Below are 17,539 nucleotides of genomic sequence, written 5' to 3'. Positions count from 1 at the left end.
TACCAGGTTTCTGCTAGGCGCAGAAGACCGGTCGCTCTGGGTGCCTTTGTAGCACTGTGTAGATCCTTCTCGGGACTTATCACCTTCCTCCTGGTATTGCTGTTATTTGTGTACTTGTCTTATCTCCCACACCAGAGCGTGAGCTCCTCGGGGGAGGAGCCCGCAGCACACGGTTCACCTTTGAATCCCCCCAGCGCGGACCGACTCCGGTGCCTGCCCACAGTCGGCAGGTTCACACGAACTCGGGAACGCTCCGACCACACTATTCCTAACCAGAAATCGGTTAGGCATTTTTCCGAACTGGTGGCCGCAGAGATGGTATCTGCCTCCCGGTAACAGGAAGTTTACCGGGGGCCGGAGCCCAGGGTGCAGTGGAGTGACAGTCGGCCCAGCCCGTACTTCCTTGCCCTCCCGACACTGGCTGGGGACGCCCCACACCACCAGCCCTGCCAGAGAACTGCAGAGGGAGTAGGAGGGGAGGCCGGCCCGCAGGCCCTGGGAAGCCCCGCGCTGGGGCAAGCAAAGTGGGAAGGCTCAGTGAGGAGCCAAGCCGGGCGAGGAGGACAGGCCTGGCCAAGCCGGGCCGGAGCCGCCACCACCTGAGAAAATGGAGGCAGCCCCAGGGCTGGTGAGTGGCCCGGTGGGGCAGGCGGAAGCCGGGCGGGCGTCCGCCCCCCGAGCAGGGCCGGGCTGTGGGTCACTCACGGGGCTGGGCCGGGCCGGGCGGCTCTCTCTCTGCCTCCGCGTCGTCGCCGTCCCCATTCTTGGCAGCTGCCGCCTCAGGCTGCTCACTCGGTCCCGCGGCGTGGCTCGGGTGCTCCCAGGAATCTTCTTTTATGCTGGCCTGAAACCTCGAATCCTGAATAGGGCAGCTGGCCGCTGCAGCTAAGAAACAGTTCTTTTCCTGCTCCACACTTCAAAGCTGTTGCTTGTAAACGAGGCAGCCTCTCCTGCCAAGGGCAAAGTGGCAGTCAGCCCCCACGACCGGCCACCAGCAGCGGTCCTCCCTTAAGAGACGGCAAGAGGAAGGTCCACAAGTTTCCTGGCTGCCTAAGGCCCAGTGGCCGCCTTTTCCACCTCAGCTACTCAGTACCAACCGCCGCAGCCACAGCCATCTTAGGATCTCTGCCATGACAATTTTCTTACTGTTCTTTTTGTAACCACCTATGTTCCTTTTTTGTAACTTTCTGGCCTGGAGAATAAATACTGAGAGAAGACCCCAGTTCAATGTTAATTTTCAAAGCAGGAATGCCTCTCTCTCGAGGTTCCTGGAAATTAACCCCTTTGGGGCTTCTCACTGCTCAGAAGAAATGGGCTCTGAGTAATCCTTTGTGTCTCAGTCACCCTGGGGGAGAAGTAACACGATTATGGCTTGGACCAGAATTATGGCAATAGAAGGGCTGAGAAGTGGTCAAGTTCAAGATATGTTTTGAAATTATAATCAACAGAGTTTACAGAAGAACTGCATGAGAAGTAGAAGAGAAAGGTTAGGATTACTCCAAGGTTTTTAAGTCTGAATAACTAAAGTGAGGAATTTCCATTTACTAGACAGGAAGACGATGGGGATAAGCAGGTTTGGAGAGGCACATCAGGAGTTCAGTTTTGGACATGTTAAATTTGAGATGCTCTATAAGATAAGATAACCAAGGAGAGGTGATGAATTAGAGGGATCCAGGCTAGACACATAAATTTAGAAGTCATCCACACACTGCCTGTATTTAAATGATTAGATCACCAAGGGAGTGAGTTTAGATGGTGAAGATAAATGATCTGAGGACTGAACCCTGAGACGCTCCATTGTATGGAAGTTAGAGAGAGGAAAGGTATCAGGCAAAGGCAGAAAGGGAATGACTGGTGAGGCAGGAGGAAAAAGCAAGAGACTCCTAAGAAAAGAACACATCCTCTCTTCCTGGCACTCTTTCAAGAAAGAAGAAGTCATCTCTGTCAAAACCTGCTGAAAAATTAAGAGGAAGAATTGATTGCTGAATCCAACAAGAGAAATCTTGGTGGAATGATGGAGATGAAAGGCTAACTGGAATGTATCAAAATGAGAAATGGGACAGAATATATTCAACTCTTTCGAGAAGTTTTATTGTAAAGAACAATGAAATGTGGCAATGGAAGGAGGGGAACATGAGGTCAAGAAGTGTTGTGAAGATCAGAGATCTTGCAACATGCTTTGCATGCTGGAGGAAATAACCCAAGATAGAGGGAAAAACTTATGATTTGCAAAAACAGTAGGGAGAATTGCTGAAGCCATGTCCTCAAATAGGTAAGTGTATGGTATGGGATCTACTGCATAAGTGGAGGTAGGCACGGTTACTGCATTGCTTTGTACTAAGGGAGGAAAAGTCGTTTTGGTTTTTTGGGGGGTGGGGGTGACAGCTGGCCAGTACAGAAATCCAAATTGGTGTCATAACACCACACTCTAAACAACTAAGCAAACTGGCCAGCCTATGATTTTAATTAAAAAAAAAAAAAGAAAGAAAGCTTTTTGCATAGCTTCTTTTGAAAGTACAACTAAAGTTACTTTCCAAAAATACAATATCTAACATCTTATATATTTTATTTTTGGCAGCTGGCCGGTATGGGGATCTGAACCCTTGACCCTGGTGTTACAACACCACACTCTAACCAACTGAACTAACCGGCCAACCCCTCTAACATCTTTAAAAACATATTTTCAATTCTGTAATTTAGCTACGCTGTTTTCAAAAAAATAAAAATAAAAAGATTTATTTAAAATTACACTCTTTTCATCAGTGGTTAATTTTATCAATGCAAAAGAGTCACTTACCATACTGTTATTGAGATTCTTGTCGACTTTGCAGAATGTGTGTGGCGGATTTTCTCCTTTACTGGGTATAATAATACATATGTCTGTGACAGCCAACGTATTCTGAGTCATGTTTTCAGAGGCTCTTCGGTAAGTGATATAAATTCGTTGTGATGAGGTACTGCCGCTAATATTTGCAGGGCGTCCATATGGAGTGCTCTGAATAATTTCACAACCCTGTTTCAATCTTTCTTTCCAGTCATATAAAACCCTAAAAAATAGATTTTAAAAAATAAATATACAAATACACAAAGCACCCTCAAATATGAAAGGTAATATTCTCAGGCATCCTGAACTGATCCTTAAATGTAGCAGTGTGGTAAAAATATTCTAATCTTATTGCAAGTTCGAATTGTACAATCCTATATAAAATTAAAGGATAACTCTTCCCTACCGAAAATTTAAGTAATGTTAAGGGAAAATTCAGATAAATCTTTGTGTTTGCTAACATGAACCAGAGAATGGCAATAATTAAAAGCAAAGGCACTTGTTTTAGCACTCTACTTAATAGAATTAGTAATTATTTTATTTTTTACCTCTAGAACCAACCATCTTCTTTAGAAAAAGCAACTTGCATTTTGGCAAAAGTAAAATTTTACAAAAGGGTAAACTGCCACAGTTTAGAACCTGCTTGCACACTTTTATCTACAATACTTCCCTCAGCTTTAAGAGATAGTTTTAGGCTTTGTAGAGAATATAACCTCAAATCTATCTTTAACCAAAAGTCTGGGTGAGAGACTAGGCTTTTTTTTCTTTTTTTCCTTCATTGTGGTAAAATCCTAGGCGTTTAATAAAGGGCAGTCCTGCCATCCATTCATTAAGTCTTCTAAATACTTTACTTAAAGCACTTGGGGACATCAAGAAAACATCATGCTTAGAATGATTTTAGTTTATTCCCTCACAGAATTCACTGATTTGTACTTTAATGCTAAGTCCTTGGCATTAGTAAAAAAAATTTAAAGCTCTACATTAAATGTGTTTCAGCATTTGCTAGAAAAATTGTTAAAAAGGCAAAGTCTTCATCATCAATCAATATTCCCTTAAATAAAACTGTATTATACAAATAAAGTTTAGTGCAAGGAACTGATCAGGAATAATCTTTTTAGAAAATAATTTTTTTATAATATAAGTTTTAATTTCTCTTTTTGTCCTGGCTATCAGTAAATAAAATAGAATTTTCTCTCAACATTTTATTTTGAAAATGTAGAGCTAAATTTCTTTTCTTTGGTTGGGGTGAGGCAGCTTGCCGGTACAGGGATCTGAACCCTTAACTTTGGTATTATCAACACCAGGCTTTAACCAAGTGAGCTAACTGGCCAGCCCTAGACCTAAATCTGATGCTTAATCACAGAAACTGTGTTAACCCTAATGGAAGATTCCTCCTTTTGGTTTTTATTTTTGTTTTTTTTTAACTTCAGGAAAAAAAGGCATCTAAGCACAGAGAAGTTTGACACATCTGAATTCAAATACCTACCACCTATTACTAGCTGCATTACCTTAGACAGTTACTTAACGTCTCTGAGCCTGATACCACTCAAATATAAAATCTAAACTTTTTGACTTCAAAGGATACCATAAACAAAATGAAAAGACCTGCAGAATGGAAGAAAATATTTGTAAGTCATACAACTGTAAAGGACTGTACCTAGAATATGTAAAGAACTATTTCAATTCAACAATAAAAAGACAAGGCCAATTAAAAATTGGGTAAAGGTAAAGATATACAAACTTGTCAATAAGCACATGAAAAGATGCTCAACATCATTAGCCATGAGGTGAATGCAAATCAAGAAGAACATAATGAGATACCATTTTACACCCACTAGGACAGCTATAATCAAAATGAAAATATAAAATGTTGGGTAGAATGTAGAGAAACTGGAACCTTCATAAACCAATAGTGAGAATGCAAAATGGTGCAGCTGCTTTGGAAAACAATCTCGCAGTTACTCAAAAGGTTAAACCCTAGCATGAGGGCAAGTGGTGGATTAACAGGTACAAAGTTACAGGTAGATAAGAAGAATAAATTCTGGTGTTCTAGGCTGACTAGAGGTAATAATATCATACCGTTTTTTTTGTTTGTTTGTTTGTTTTTTTAAAGATGACCAGTAAGGGGATCTCAACCCTTGACTTGCTGTTGTCAGCACCACACTCAGCCAGTGAGCCAACCAGCCATCCCTATATAGGATCCGAACCCGTGGCCTTGGTGTTATCATCACTGCACTCTCCCGAGTGAGCCACGGGCTGGCCCGATACTGGATATTTCTAAATAGCTAGAAAAGAGGATCTTGACCATAATCACCACAAAGAAAAGATAAATGTCCAGGGGACAGATATGCTATCTACCCTAAGTGAATCACTATACATGTATTGAAACAATACACTGTACCCCACAAATATGTATGATTACATTTCAAAAAAAAAAAAAAAAAAAGGTTAAACAGAATTTCCATGTGACCCAACAATTCCACTCCTAGGTGTATACGCAAGAAAAATAAAAACATATGTCCACATAAAAACCTGTACATGAATATTCACAGCAGCACTATTCATAATAGCAAAAAAGTAGAAACATCCCACATATCCATCAACTGATTAATGGATAAATGGTAATATATTCATATGATTAAATGTTACTCAGCTATAAAAAGGAATAAAGTACTGACACATACTATAACATGGATGAACCATGAAAACATTAAGCTAAGCAAAAGAAGCCTGTCACAAGACCGTATATAGTATAATTCCAAGTATATGAAATGTCCCAAACAGGCAAATCTATAGAGACAGAGAGTAGATTGGTGATTGCCTAGGGCTGACGGGTTTAGGGGGAATTGGGTAGCAACTACTCATGAATATAGTGTTTCTTTTTGGCATGATAAAAACGTCCTAAAATTCACCGTGGTGACGGTTGCACAACTCTGTGAATATACTAAAAACAAGTGAATTGCATACTTTAAATGGGTGGATGATATGGTATGTGAATTATATCTCCATAAAGCTGTTATACATTTTTTAAAAAGAGCCCTAAGTTCTATATAGTACCCTAAATGAAGCTCTAATTTACCCCCAAGATCCTTATTTGATGTGCAGAGTTAAGAAGCCATCTATAATGATAACTATAACATGCTTAAAAGCCATTCTTTTCTCATACTTTAAAAATAATTAAACATTTACTGATTAGTATAAAACATTATTTTTCTGATACTTTTCTGTAAATGTTTTTCAAATTCTCTCCCTTGCCTGTGACAGAAAGAAACCCAGGTAGGATGAGAGTGCTGGGAACCTGTAGGACAAAAAGAACACAGGAAGAGAATATAGGATTCTAGATACAAACTTGTCTATTTTTCTAACACTGCCATACCTCTATTAATGAACAAAATGAACAAAACCTACAAGGCATATTATTCAGATCAATAACAATAAATGATTTAAAAAACACTTACCCCAGATCTGTAAGCGGAGGCTTATCTCTTCCTCTTCTATAGCAAAGGTAAATCTGTGGCCCAACAAGACTTCCATTATTGAGATCAGCTGACAATCCAGTTGGAGTAACATCAATACACATATAATCCTGTGGCACTTCCTCCCCAAGAGACTTAATAATAACTGAAACATCTGTGATAGGTTCTTTTGGTTTAGCTACTTTATGACAGGCATCATTGAAGTGAATTTCTTCTTCAAGAGGCTTTGAAACATCAGTTAAGCCTGCTACAACAAAGTAGTCAGCAACACGAGGCCCCTTATCTTCAATCATCTTCCATTACAGAAGGTTACATCTAAAAAGAAAGTGAAAGACTAGTATTCTCCTATAGTAAGCCAAGTAAATATATGTGGTTTATGGGCAGAAAAGAATAAAAAAAACTACAAAAAGAGCACTACCTCCCTAATAAACATTCTAGTGTTACATATTTTATTTTACATGTAAAAAGCATACCATTTTTAAAAAATGAGAATATCTTTAGAATTTTTCTATTATAAAAGAAATGCATGGATTTCCAATTTTGGCAATATGGAAACCTAGATTGCCTAGCTAGACAACAAAAAAAAATCTTTTTAAATGTATAGATTAGCTTGTAAGAATGTAAGGGAAATTCCCAGTGCTCCAAACATTGAATGCAATCTATAAGCTAATACTGGGTAGAGAAATTTGTTTATCTCCTCAAAAATCAAGGAGTTTGTGTTTTTAAATGCCTTAGAGGAACAGGATATGAGACCTTAGGACTACATAGATAGGCAATTGGAACTGAGACACCTATATAAAGCCAAGAGCTTCAAAGGACTATACCCCCAGTTAAACAGTGAGTTTTAAAAACCCATCCACTGGCACAGGGAGATGATAAAGTTTGCCTCAATCTGAGCCCTGGGTTTGGGGCAGTAAAGAGGTTCTCCTCTGAGAATTCAGAATAGGCCTACCACTCTTAAATCTGGGCACTGAATTTATGCCATCTGCATGGTCCCAGGAAGATCCAAACTGAGAAATTAGTAATAAAAGTGTTCCAGGCTAGTGACACCCCTGGGGAAGCAAATGCAAAACAGTTCTAGAGGGTATAATCTCAACCCAGGTTTTCCACAGATAAATTCCAGCTGAAGATAAACTCCTATTCCAATCTACAAAAACAGACAAGAAAAAAATCTACCAGGAATGAGTCTCAGCTGAAACAACAAACAGAAGAATTTCAAATAATAAAAGTAGGTAAGAGATTATAACAATTATGCACATTTATAACAAATTCAAAGAAAAAACACTAAGTAGAATCTATCATGTATTTGCAAATACTTTAATAGCAAAATCTCCTTCAGTTGTCTAGTGTCATTTAAACCTTTTTTTTTCTTTAACTAGGAGAATACTCTCCACTGTACTGTCATTACTTACATGAGGGCACTTCAAAAAGTTTGCAGAAAAACAAAATTAAAAGATAATACAAGCCTTTCCGCAAACTTTTTGAAGTACTTCATATACCACAGTTACAAAAAAAAAGTTTAATCCAATACGGAATTTCCCAGCATGTGTTTCATGTTAGACTTAGTTCCAATAAAGGATTCCATGGACAAACAAATTAGGTATATTACTATATGCCTCTTTTAGATACTTACAATACGTATATAAACACTAACCTAGCAGTCCTTTGATAAAGGCAGCTGATTAACTTTGCTTAACACAGGATCCCCGACATCTAACTGAACAATGAACTCTATTTTCCCACTTAAAAACTAGAAGAAACCCTTAGAACATGCTTCAGAAAATACTACTTTAGAGTAAACAAACTTTCCTTTGTAGACTACAAAATATCTGAGGGCAAAGAAATTCTTACGTAGTATATACACTCATTTATAATATAATTATCACCATTTTCATCATAATCCCAAAACTTGTTTAATTTTCTATATTGCTAATGTCATGAGTTTTCAGAATTCATGCCACTTCCTGGGATCTGTATTTCATTGTCAAATATACTCTGTAAATATTCCCACCATTTGCTTAGAAAACAAGCCTGAAGGACGATTAAATGTTCCCACTTGTTTTATTTAGATATGTATGGCTTCTGTGCAGCAATTCCTTTACACATAAGATTTCTGCACATAATAAAGGGCTTAAACTTCTCAGAAATGCCTCCAGGATTGATAGTAAAAAAGAAAGTAGTAGCAAATCTGTTCTCCTGAGAAGACTGTTAAATGACCACTGGCCACTCTCAGATGTCTGCATATAACAATGCTCCATAAAAAAAGAGCAGTTTTACCCAGTTGACCACCTATTCAGAAAAAAAGTAGCAAAACAGGGACTGGCCAGTTAGCTCAGTTGGTCAGAGCGTGTTGCTAGTAACACCAAGGTCCCAGGGTTCAATCACTGTGCTGGCCAGCCACCAAAAAATAAAAGTAGTAAAATAATAATAAAAGCACTTTTGTATTTTACTTTTTTCTCCATTTCATTAGTCTTTGAAAATAATCTTTAAAGACTGCATCGAATTTTATTTTTATGAACATACTATTACTAATCTAACTATCTGCTTCTTGTTTATTACTTCTACTTATTTTGCTAATATTTTTTAAATGCTACAATAAATACCCTTGAACATAAACCTCTGGCTATAACTCTTTATTTCTTCAGGATAAATTTACTGAAGTAGAATTACTGGGTCAAAAGTTACATCAGCTCAGCCTCTATAAGTGTTTAGATGCTTTTATGTGTGCATGAATTTCCAATTATAAACTTGATAGGCACAGTCTTAAAAATTACGTTGGGACAGCACTTTCATTATAATGAAGAGATTAAAACATACTCCTTGGACTCTAACTTAACTTTATTTAAAACATATAGTCACTATTGCATACAATACAGTTTTATGTCTTCCTGTGCAGAAAGAAAGGAGAGAGCATGGAAATAGTACTATCATGAAAACATATATATTAATACGGCTTTTTGAAAACTACTACGGTAGCCTTGGAAATAAACAACAATTATACTAATAACCCAAATATTTGGGAGAAATTTGTATGAAATATTCCTTTTTATTAGATCTTCCTGGTTAATGAATTTTAATAGTTTGAACTCATTCACAATTGAATACAGTAAATGATAACTAAAAGGGAATAAGTTACTGTTCTTTATCAATAAATATAAGAAAAGAATAATCAATTTTAAAGTGGTGATAAAATCCTCTTACATTTACTGACAGAAAAGTAAATTATATATCACCAGTTCCCTTGCCTTGTTGTTTTCTATTTATTCATTTGGGGAAGGGGGTTGTTGGAAAGGCAGGTAAAATATTTTAAGGCACAATTGGCAAAGTATATAATGCCAAGAACATAGCTGGCAACATTCCAGATGACATCTTGAAAGATTTATCAGGAAGAGTCCATAATACTGGAAATGTACCTGTACATTTAATTTTAAATCAACTCTTTTTAAATAAGTTTGGGGTATAGAAGCTAGAGGGAAGACATGGTTAAAAATTACAAGGCAAAGAAAATACTGAAAATCATTAATATAGAAATGAATAATAAGCATTTCCTAACAATTCCATTAAACCAAGAGACTCACACTGGCATGTGAAATTTGCTCTACTCATGAAAAATATTAGACATAAATTAAGACAAAATGCCTTGCGTTGGCAAGAGCCACCATAAATTACTTGAAAAGAACATTTGAGGAAAGCATTCCTAGTCACACACAAAACTTGGACTTTCAGTGTTGCACATCAGAGCAAAAACCCCTAAACAATTACTACTTAAATTTCTTTAAATTCATTTTTGGAAACTGGGGACCACAGAAAAGACGCATTTGATCCAACAGTTCTCCAAAAAATCACAGTAATATAATACCCTGAAATAACTTTAGTCAAGCTCAAGTAACAATAATACTATATCATTAACCAATGATTGTTTTTTAAATTCTTTGTTCAACATGATATAGATAACTTGAGGAGTCAGCTCATAAGATAAAATGTTTATAGGCATCTTAAAATTTCAGATACCTGCTTAGCTAGTATTTCACTTTCAATTATATTTATTTTCTTTGAAAATAGAAAAAAAGGATATGCTCTCTATTCCTAAAAGGTTCAAGAGATCTAAGTTGAGAAGTCATCACAAGAAAGCTCTTACCCATTCATCAAGTAATGGAAATTGAGTTGTTTTTCTCCCTTTCAATTTCTGCCCAGTCAATTCAGATTTTTTTTATTTCACCTCTCTCTCCATTAGGTCAAAGTAATTAACATTTGCAACTTAGGCTGACACTAAGGACAAGAAAAAGGCAAGAATAAAAATCAGAAGAAACATTTTTAAACTATATGAAAAACAAAAAATTCTGGACATAAAAAGTTTTGCAAAATTATTAACTATTACTGAATGATAAAGGAGCAAAAGCATTCCAGATAAGGCCTGAAAAATAGTTACAAACTTAGATGTATACATGAAAATGGTCAATAACACAATGGACCAGTTCAACTCCTCCCCCCCATTCCAGTTCACTTAAATAAGCCAGAAGAAAATTTGCTTTTTATTTTTTTTACACGTAATTCCCCAGTTAACCTATTTTAGCTCTCTTTTCTTACATTATCAAAACTAAACTACAAACCCTCATTCCCATCTTTTCTAAACTTCATCTTTCATCTTTCTTCTACCATGGTAATCTATCTACTGTCCTTCAAATACAACTTTGCTTTTTTCCTCTTTGACTACATACTTTTGCTTCTTTCTAGTCAATTTGTTTACTATATTTTTCAAAACAATTTAAATTTATGTGGACTTTCATTTAAACTTTATGAATTACACAAACTGGAAAAAAAAGAAAATCTACAACCTCATTCATGATAATAAATCAGGTTTGTATTTCACCATTTTTACTAGTCTTCTTTGAGAACAGAATGCATCCGTCTAGTCCTCATACACAGTTATAATCATAGAACACAAATAGTTGTACTTTTTACTTAGTAAGCATTTTCCAAATTGCTATAATCTTCATAATTATACTAAAGGGCTACATAGCATTCTACCAAATAGAAATATATGTACTATGACCAGTACCTCATTTTTCCACTCCCAACTAGTACCCAAAGTATGGTAGGAAGGCACTTTAAAAATATTTATTTTAGAGCAAGGATTTAGATCCCTGCACTGGCCAAAGCCAAGGGTTCAGATCCCTGTGCCAGCCAGCCACCAAAAAGATATATATATATATATATCTATTAAATGAATATTTGCTTTATAACCTTCCTCAAGCATATTATACTAAACATAATGTTTTTTTCTCTATAATTCAGAATCACTTTTCTTTTTTTTTTTTTTGTCTTTTTTGTGACCGGCTGGACCGCGCTCAGCCAGTGAGCGCACCAGCCATTCCTATATAGGATCTGAACCCGTGGCAGGAGCGTCGCTGCACTCCCAGTGCCACACTCTCCCGAGTGCACCACGGGGTGGGCCTCAGAATCACTTTTCTGAATCTCAATTACCTTAAATACTGTAGTTGTTGACATGGATAAACTAGATGATTTGAGTCCAGTAACCAATAACCACCATGATCAAGGCCCTAGGCAAAATTAGAAATTCATTAAATAAGTAATTTATTCATTTATTCAACAAATTTTTAATAAATCCTTATTAAGATTAGACACTATTCTAGGAGCAGGTGACAACAATGATGAAAGCAATAGCCCCTGCCTTCGAAGTTTCTTATTTAATTCTGCCTTTCCTCATCTTTCTATATTTTCATTCCACCTCTAGCCATCTTTTCTCCTATCATCCTTCCAGATTCCAAATGCTTGCTTTCACCCTGCCCAAAGTTTCCCTATCAGTTTCTCCCCAAAAGCCCCATGCACAGAAGTTACCACTACTTCATTTTCCCTTCCCCCCACCTCCTTGAAAACTGGCACTCCTTCAGCATTAGCATCCCATGGAGATTTTTTTTTTTTTTTTTAATTTTATTTTGTTGATATACATTGTAGCTGATTATTGCTCCCCATCACCAAAACCTTCCTCCCTTCTCCCTCCCCCCCTCCCCCCCAACAATGTCCTTTCTGTTTGCTTGTCGTATCAACTTCAAATAATTGTGGTTGTTATATCTTCTTCCCACCCACCCCCCCGGTTTGTGTGTGTGTGTGTGTGTGTGTGAATTTATATATTAATTTTTAGCTCCCTCCAATAAGTGAGAACATGTCGTATTTCTCTTTCTGTGCCTGACTTGTTTCACTTAATATAATTCTCTCAAGGTCCATCCATGTTGTTGCAAATGGCAGTATTTCATTCGTTTTTATAGCTGAGTAGTATTCCATTGTGTAGATGTACCACATTTTCCGTATCCACTCATCCGATGATGGACATTTGGGCTGGTTCCAACTCTTGGCTATTGTAAAGAGTGCTGCGATGAACACTGGGGAACAGGTATACCTTCTACTTGATGATTTCCATTCCTCTGGGTATATTCCCAACAGTGGGATGGCTGGGTCGTATGGTAGATCTATTTGCAATTGTTTAAGGAACCTCCATACCATTTTCCATAGAGGCTGCACCATTTTGCAGTCCCACCAACCATGGAGATTTTTGAAAGAAATTTTATTTGTGTATCATATTTAACAATATGTTGACATTTTGTTAAAAAAGGTTTAACTCACCCAAAGCAAACTTAATTTTAAAAGTAAGATTTATACCCCAAACTGATGGACTATGTAAGACTGATTTCTTGAGCAAGAGGGGCTTACTTGTCCCCTAATCTACTTTAGAACCACTGACCCCAATACCTATCCCCAAGCAAAAAACTAACAACATAAAATCAAAACATAAATTGGTAATTTGACAGCTCTTTTGAAAGATTATCAAACCTTGATTTATAAAAAAACTTAAGATAGGAATAATAGACATATAGAGGGAAAGAGATCTTATTATCAATCACAGTCCAATCCCGCATTTTATAGCCAAAAAAACTGAAGCACAGGAGGTGGCTTACTTAAGGATACCCAGCTAGTTTAGTGGCAGAGCCTGGGCAAGAACTCAAGTCCCTCAATCCAATATTCTTTACACTGAGGATTTTTCCTTTAATAAATAGTGTTGAATTAATACTGATCCAAGGCACATCTTCTTTCAACAAATTATTCTGTGTCACTTATTACTCATAATTATTCTGTGGTAAATATGTTCCAAATCCTCAAGAGTTCTGTAAATTAAGGTTTCACTGTGTTTAATACAGAAAACAGCTAGTTGAAACAAACTGAAATAAAAAACAAAAACTACTTACACATTACCAAAAGTCTCTTTCTGAAAATGAAGCCATATCTAAATGTGTGAATTCTTCAGGCCTCAGAGTTTGAGAAATACTGTATGGAAAAGAACAAGAATTGAGCTTAAATTAATTCCAATCAAATATTTCCCCCTAATATGCCTATGGACACTTAAATTCTGTTAACAATGATAATTTTTAAACAAAATGATTGCATATATTGTTTTCATATGGTTAGAGCCGATAAATGATTTTCAAATACTAGCTCTTCCAAAAACCACATTTTAGGGCTGGCCAGTTAGCTCACTTGGGAGAGTATGGTGCTGATAACACCAAGGTCAAAGGTTCAGATCCCTATACCAGCAAGATGTCAGGAAAAAAAACAAAAACAAAAACAAAAGCATTTAGTCAAGAACAGATACATATTTAAAAAAAAAAAAAAGGAACTTCCATATACATAACATTTTTCAAATAAGTCAATACCCAAAAGTACTCTATCTTTATTACAAATGTTAAAGATATTGTTTGAACAGAATTGGTTATATCAAATCCTAAGAGCAGATATGGCAGGGATCTTGTCAAGGAACTAAAGTCTTCTGACCAATATAATAGGCAATGCTGTATTATGGGATTTTACACACCATACTACATTTTCTTTACACTGAATAATTTAGTAACTTGTAATTATGAGTCATTTTAAACACCAAATAGAAAGATGATGCCACTGACAAAGTCTTAGAGCACAGCCAGACCAACTGTACTGTACCAGTTCACTGTAGGTTAGCTTTACAACACTGGACACATGCATATACAAAGAGTTTCAGTAAGAGTCAAAAACTTTTGCAGGAAAACAAGTTGAAGTGAAGAAATTACAAACATATCAAGAGGAAGAAACCACAGCTTTAACCAATGTGGAATATCTACTAAAACAGGGAAATAGGAGTGGCAACAAATACAAAATATACCTAAGTTGGTTGGTCTTTATGTGTGTGTCTGTGAGAAGTGAGAGAGAAGGCAGCAAAGCACCTAAATTATTTGAGTCAAAAATTTGATGAATTGTCTTGGAGTGGACAGTAAAAAGAAAGACTGAGAATGATAAATGCTGGCAAGGTTGTGGAGAAAAAGGAACCCTCCTACACTGTTGGTGGGACTGAAAAATGGTACAGCCTTTATGGAAAATGATTTGGAGATTCCTCAAACAATTACAGATAGATCTACCATATGACCCAGCTATTCTACTGCTAGGAATATACCCAGAGGAATGGAAATCATCATGTTGAAGGGATACCTGTACTCCAATGTTTATTGCAGCACTATTTACAGTAGCCAAGAGTTGGAACCAGCCCAAATGGCCATCATCAGATGAGTGGATATGGAAAATGCGGTATATCTACAAAATGGAATTCTACTCTGTTAAAAAAGAACGAAATACTACCATTCACAGAAACATGGATGGACTTAGAAAAAATTATATTAAGTGAAATAAGTCAGGCACAGAAAGAGAAATACCACAAGTTCTCACTTATTTGTGGGAGCTAAAAATAAATACACAAACAAACGGGGGTGCAGGGAAGACGACACAACAATCACAATTCCTTGAACTTGTTAAGACAAGTGAACACATATGACGTTGATAGGTGGGAGTTGGGGAGAGGGAGGGAAGAATCGGTAAAGGGACACGAAAATCAACTACACTGTATATTGATAAAATAAAAAAATATAAAACAATAACAAAATAAAAAATTAAGTCACTATATATAAAAAAAATAGAAAGAATGTGAGTATAATCTTAATACCTTTTGGACTGCTAAAAATGATCAGAATAGATATGTGTGTTTTTAAAAACTAGGATACCACTCCACTTCAGGCTTGCTCAGAAATTTCAGTCAGTAAATTTGGAAAGGTATATATATTTTTCAAATATTTCTAAAATCTTATTGCTGACAGCAAACAGACAATGTAAATACTGACCTACTGAAATATTTTTTAAAAATTCAGTATCTGATCATAACAAAAATTTCCTAGTTCATAAAATATATATAAAGATACTTATACATAAAAATACTTGTAAATTTATGCAATTTACAAGTATGTATACAAAAATACTTGTAAATTTTGAAAATTATAGTTATTTTATTGGTAGAATATCAGGCATGAAGAGATGCAATTATTAATTATGAATGTGCTACAACCAATTCCAAATACATTTTCTGCTACATTGAGTTTCTTAATAAAGAACAGTGTTTTGACCACAACTCTATGCTGCACTAAGCTTAATATTTGTATTATTACTCAAAAAACAAACAGCATTTTCTTCAATGTTGAGTTTTTAGATTAATTTACAGCATCTTCACAATAATAACAAATGTTTCCTCTTTGACAGAGTAAACTTCCAAAAACTTTGGTCCCATAAATTGTATGAAAATATTTAACCACTGTTAGAATTAACTGATTTTCTACTTGACAGAAAATGAGGCTGATATAAAACTAGCATACTTAAGTGTTTGCAAAGTTCTTCTTTTGCTAATGGAGACAACACATCACAGCTATTGCTTTACTTTCCATATGTGCACATGAAAAGGTGGAACAGAAAATTAGTAAAATCTATTTAATAGGGTATCCCGATTATAAATGGAAAGTCATGCTCCATAGAATGATTTATCAATGTGCTTCCTGCAGCTACATGTGTTAAATCACAAATCTTTCAGCAGAGACATCTTTATATATTTTAAAAATTCATTTATTATTATTATTTTTTACATTCTAAGATGTTGTTACGGAGCAGTTGGGGGGATGGGGAGAGGAAAATGGGTGGGAGATGGGTGGGAGGAGGAAGGGGGGGTGCGGTCCAGGCCTGCGGCACCCCCCCTCATTCCAAAAGAGGAGCCCAGGGGGCTTCCAGTGGCAGCTCAATCATGACTGGGCTCAATGCAGACTTCAGGGGAGCATGGCTGAGGCCTTCAGCCCCCCAACTCCAGGAGCCCAGACCGCTTCCAGCTGTGACTTGGTGGTCATCACTGGGTTGGGTGCAGACATTATGAGGCTTGGCTGAAGCCTTCAGCCCCACATTGCCCCAGCTCAGGAGCCCAGGGCACTTCCAGCAGTGGCTCTGCAGTCCCTGCTGGGCTGGATGCAGATGCTGGGGGCGTGGCTGAGGCCCTTGGCCCCCCACAGCCCCAGCTCCAGAGCCTGGGGTGCTTCTGGCACTGGCTAAGTGGTAATTGCTAGGCTGGATGCAAATGTTGCAGGGTTTGGCTGAGGCCCTCAGCCCCACCACCTCCCGCCCCAGCTTAGGAGCTCAGGGCGCTTCCTGCAGCAGCCTGCTCGTTGTTGCTGGGCTGGATGCGGACATGCGGGGGTGGTGTGGCTGAGGCCCTCCGCCCTTCTCCCACTCCAGCTTGGGATCCTGGAGGGCTTCTGGTCCTTCCAGGTTTTATAGGTATTTTTTGGTGGTGTTAGACCTCTACTGGTTAATATGAGAACTTTGTCTCTAATCTGTGGGTTTTTTGTGTTTTCTTTCAGTTCTGTGTTGGATTATTAGCTACCCCCACCACTTAAACTCTGCACTGGAACTAATCTGTTGTCCTTTGCTTACTTCTAAAATGGGGGAACATCCTATGGGAACCAGCACTTGAGCCCTGTGGCTGAGCTAAATTGCTTTGCTGCTGATTCTCTGGGGAAGGCTTTTGGTGCAGCTCAGGTTTTAACTGTTGGCCCTGTAAGCACTTCTGGGTCTTGTGAGGTCCAATACACCTGGGTTGCATGGAAACTCTGGTCTGGGCCTGAGTCTTTTCAGAAAATTGCACCCCCTGCAGTTCTCTATTCCTGTCCAATCTCCACTGAGTGGACCTGTGCTGATTGGAGGGCAGATCAGCTGTCCATGCTGTGCCCCAGTGTCCCCCTGGTGGGCCCATCTCCCCTACCTCCCACATTCCAAACACTTCCCATGAGACAGACCATGCACCAGTTCCTTGTGATGACTCACTGGCCTCTGA

General features: G+C 37.6%; 1 protein-coding gene across 9 annotated transcripts in view; it reads right to left on the bottom strand.

The window, feature by feature from the left end:
• Nucleotides 1–17,539, bottom strand: part of DENND4A (DENN domain containing 4A) — a 142,489-nt gene that overhangs the window by 96,022 nt on the left and 28,928 nt on the right. For 6 of the 9 annotated variants that reach the window (XM_063092163.1, XM_063092167.1, XM_063092168.1 and 3 more), the window contains exons 2-6: nucleotides 13,563–13,641; nucleotides 11,785–11,861; nucleotides 10,439–10,569; nucleotides 6,283–6,615; nucleotides 2,798–3,047 (exon numbers count right to left, since the gene is read on the bottom strand). In XM_063092163.1, the coding sequence (XP_062948233.1) occupies nucleotides 2,798–3,047; nucleotides 6,283–6,593 (561 nt within the window). In that variant the 5' untranslated portion in view covers nucleotides 6,594–6,615; nucleotides 10,439–10,569; nucleotides 11,785–11,861; nucleotides 13,563–13,641. The remainder of the gene's footprint in view (nucleotides 1–2,797; nucleotides 3,048–6,282; nucleotides 6,616–10,438; nucleotides 10,570–11,784; nucleotides 11,862–13,562; nucleotides 13,642–17,539) is intronic. The other 3 variants (XM_063092164.1, XM_063092165.1, XM_063092166.1) reach the window with 3 other exon arrangements.

The sequence above is a fragment of the Cynocephalus volans genome, chromosome 3 (assembly GCF_027409185.1).
Source record: "Cynocephalus volans isolate mCynVol1 chromosome 3, mCynVol1.pri, whole genome shotgun sequence".
Lineage (NCBI taxonomy): Eukaryota > Metazoa > Chordata > Mammalia > Dermoptera > Cynocephalidae > Cynocephalus > Cynocephalus volans.
This window is presented reverse-complemented; position numbering and strand designations above follow the sequence as displayed.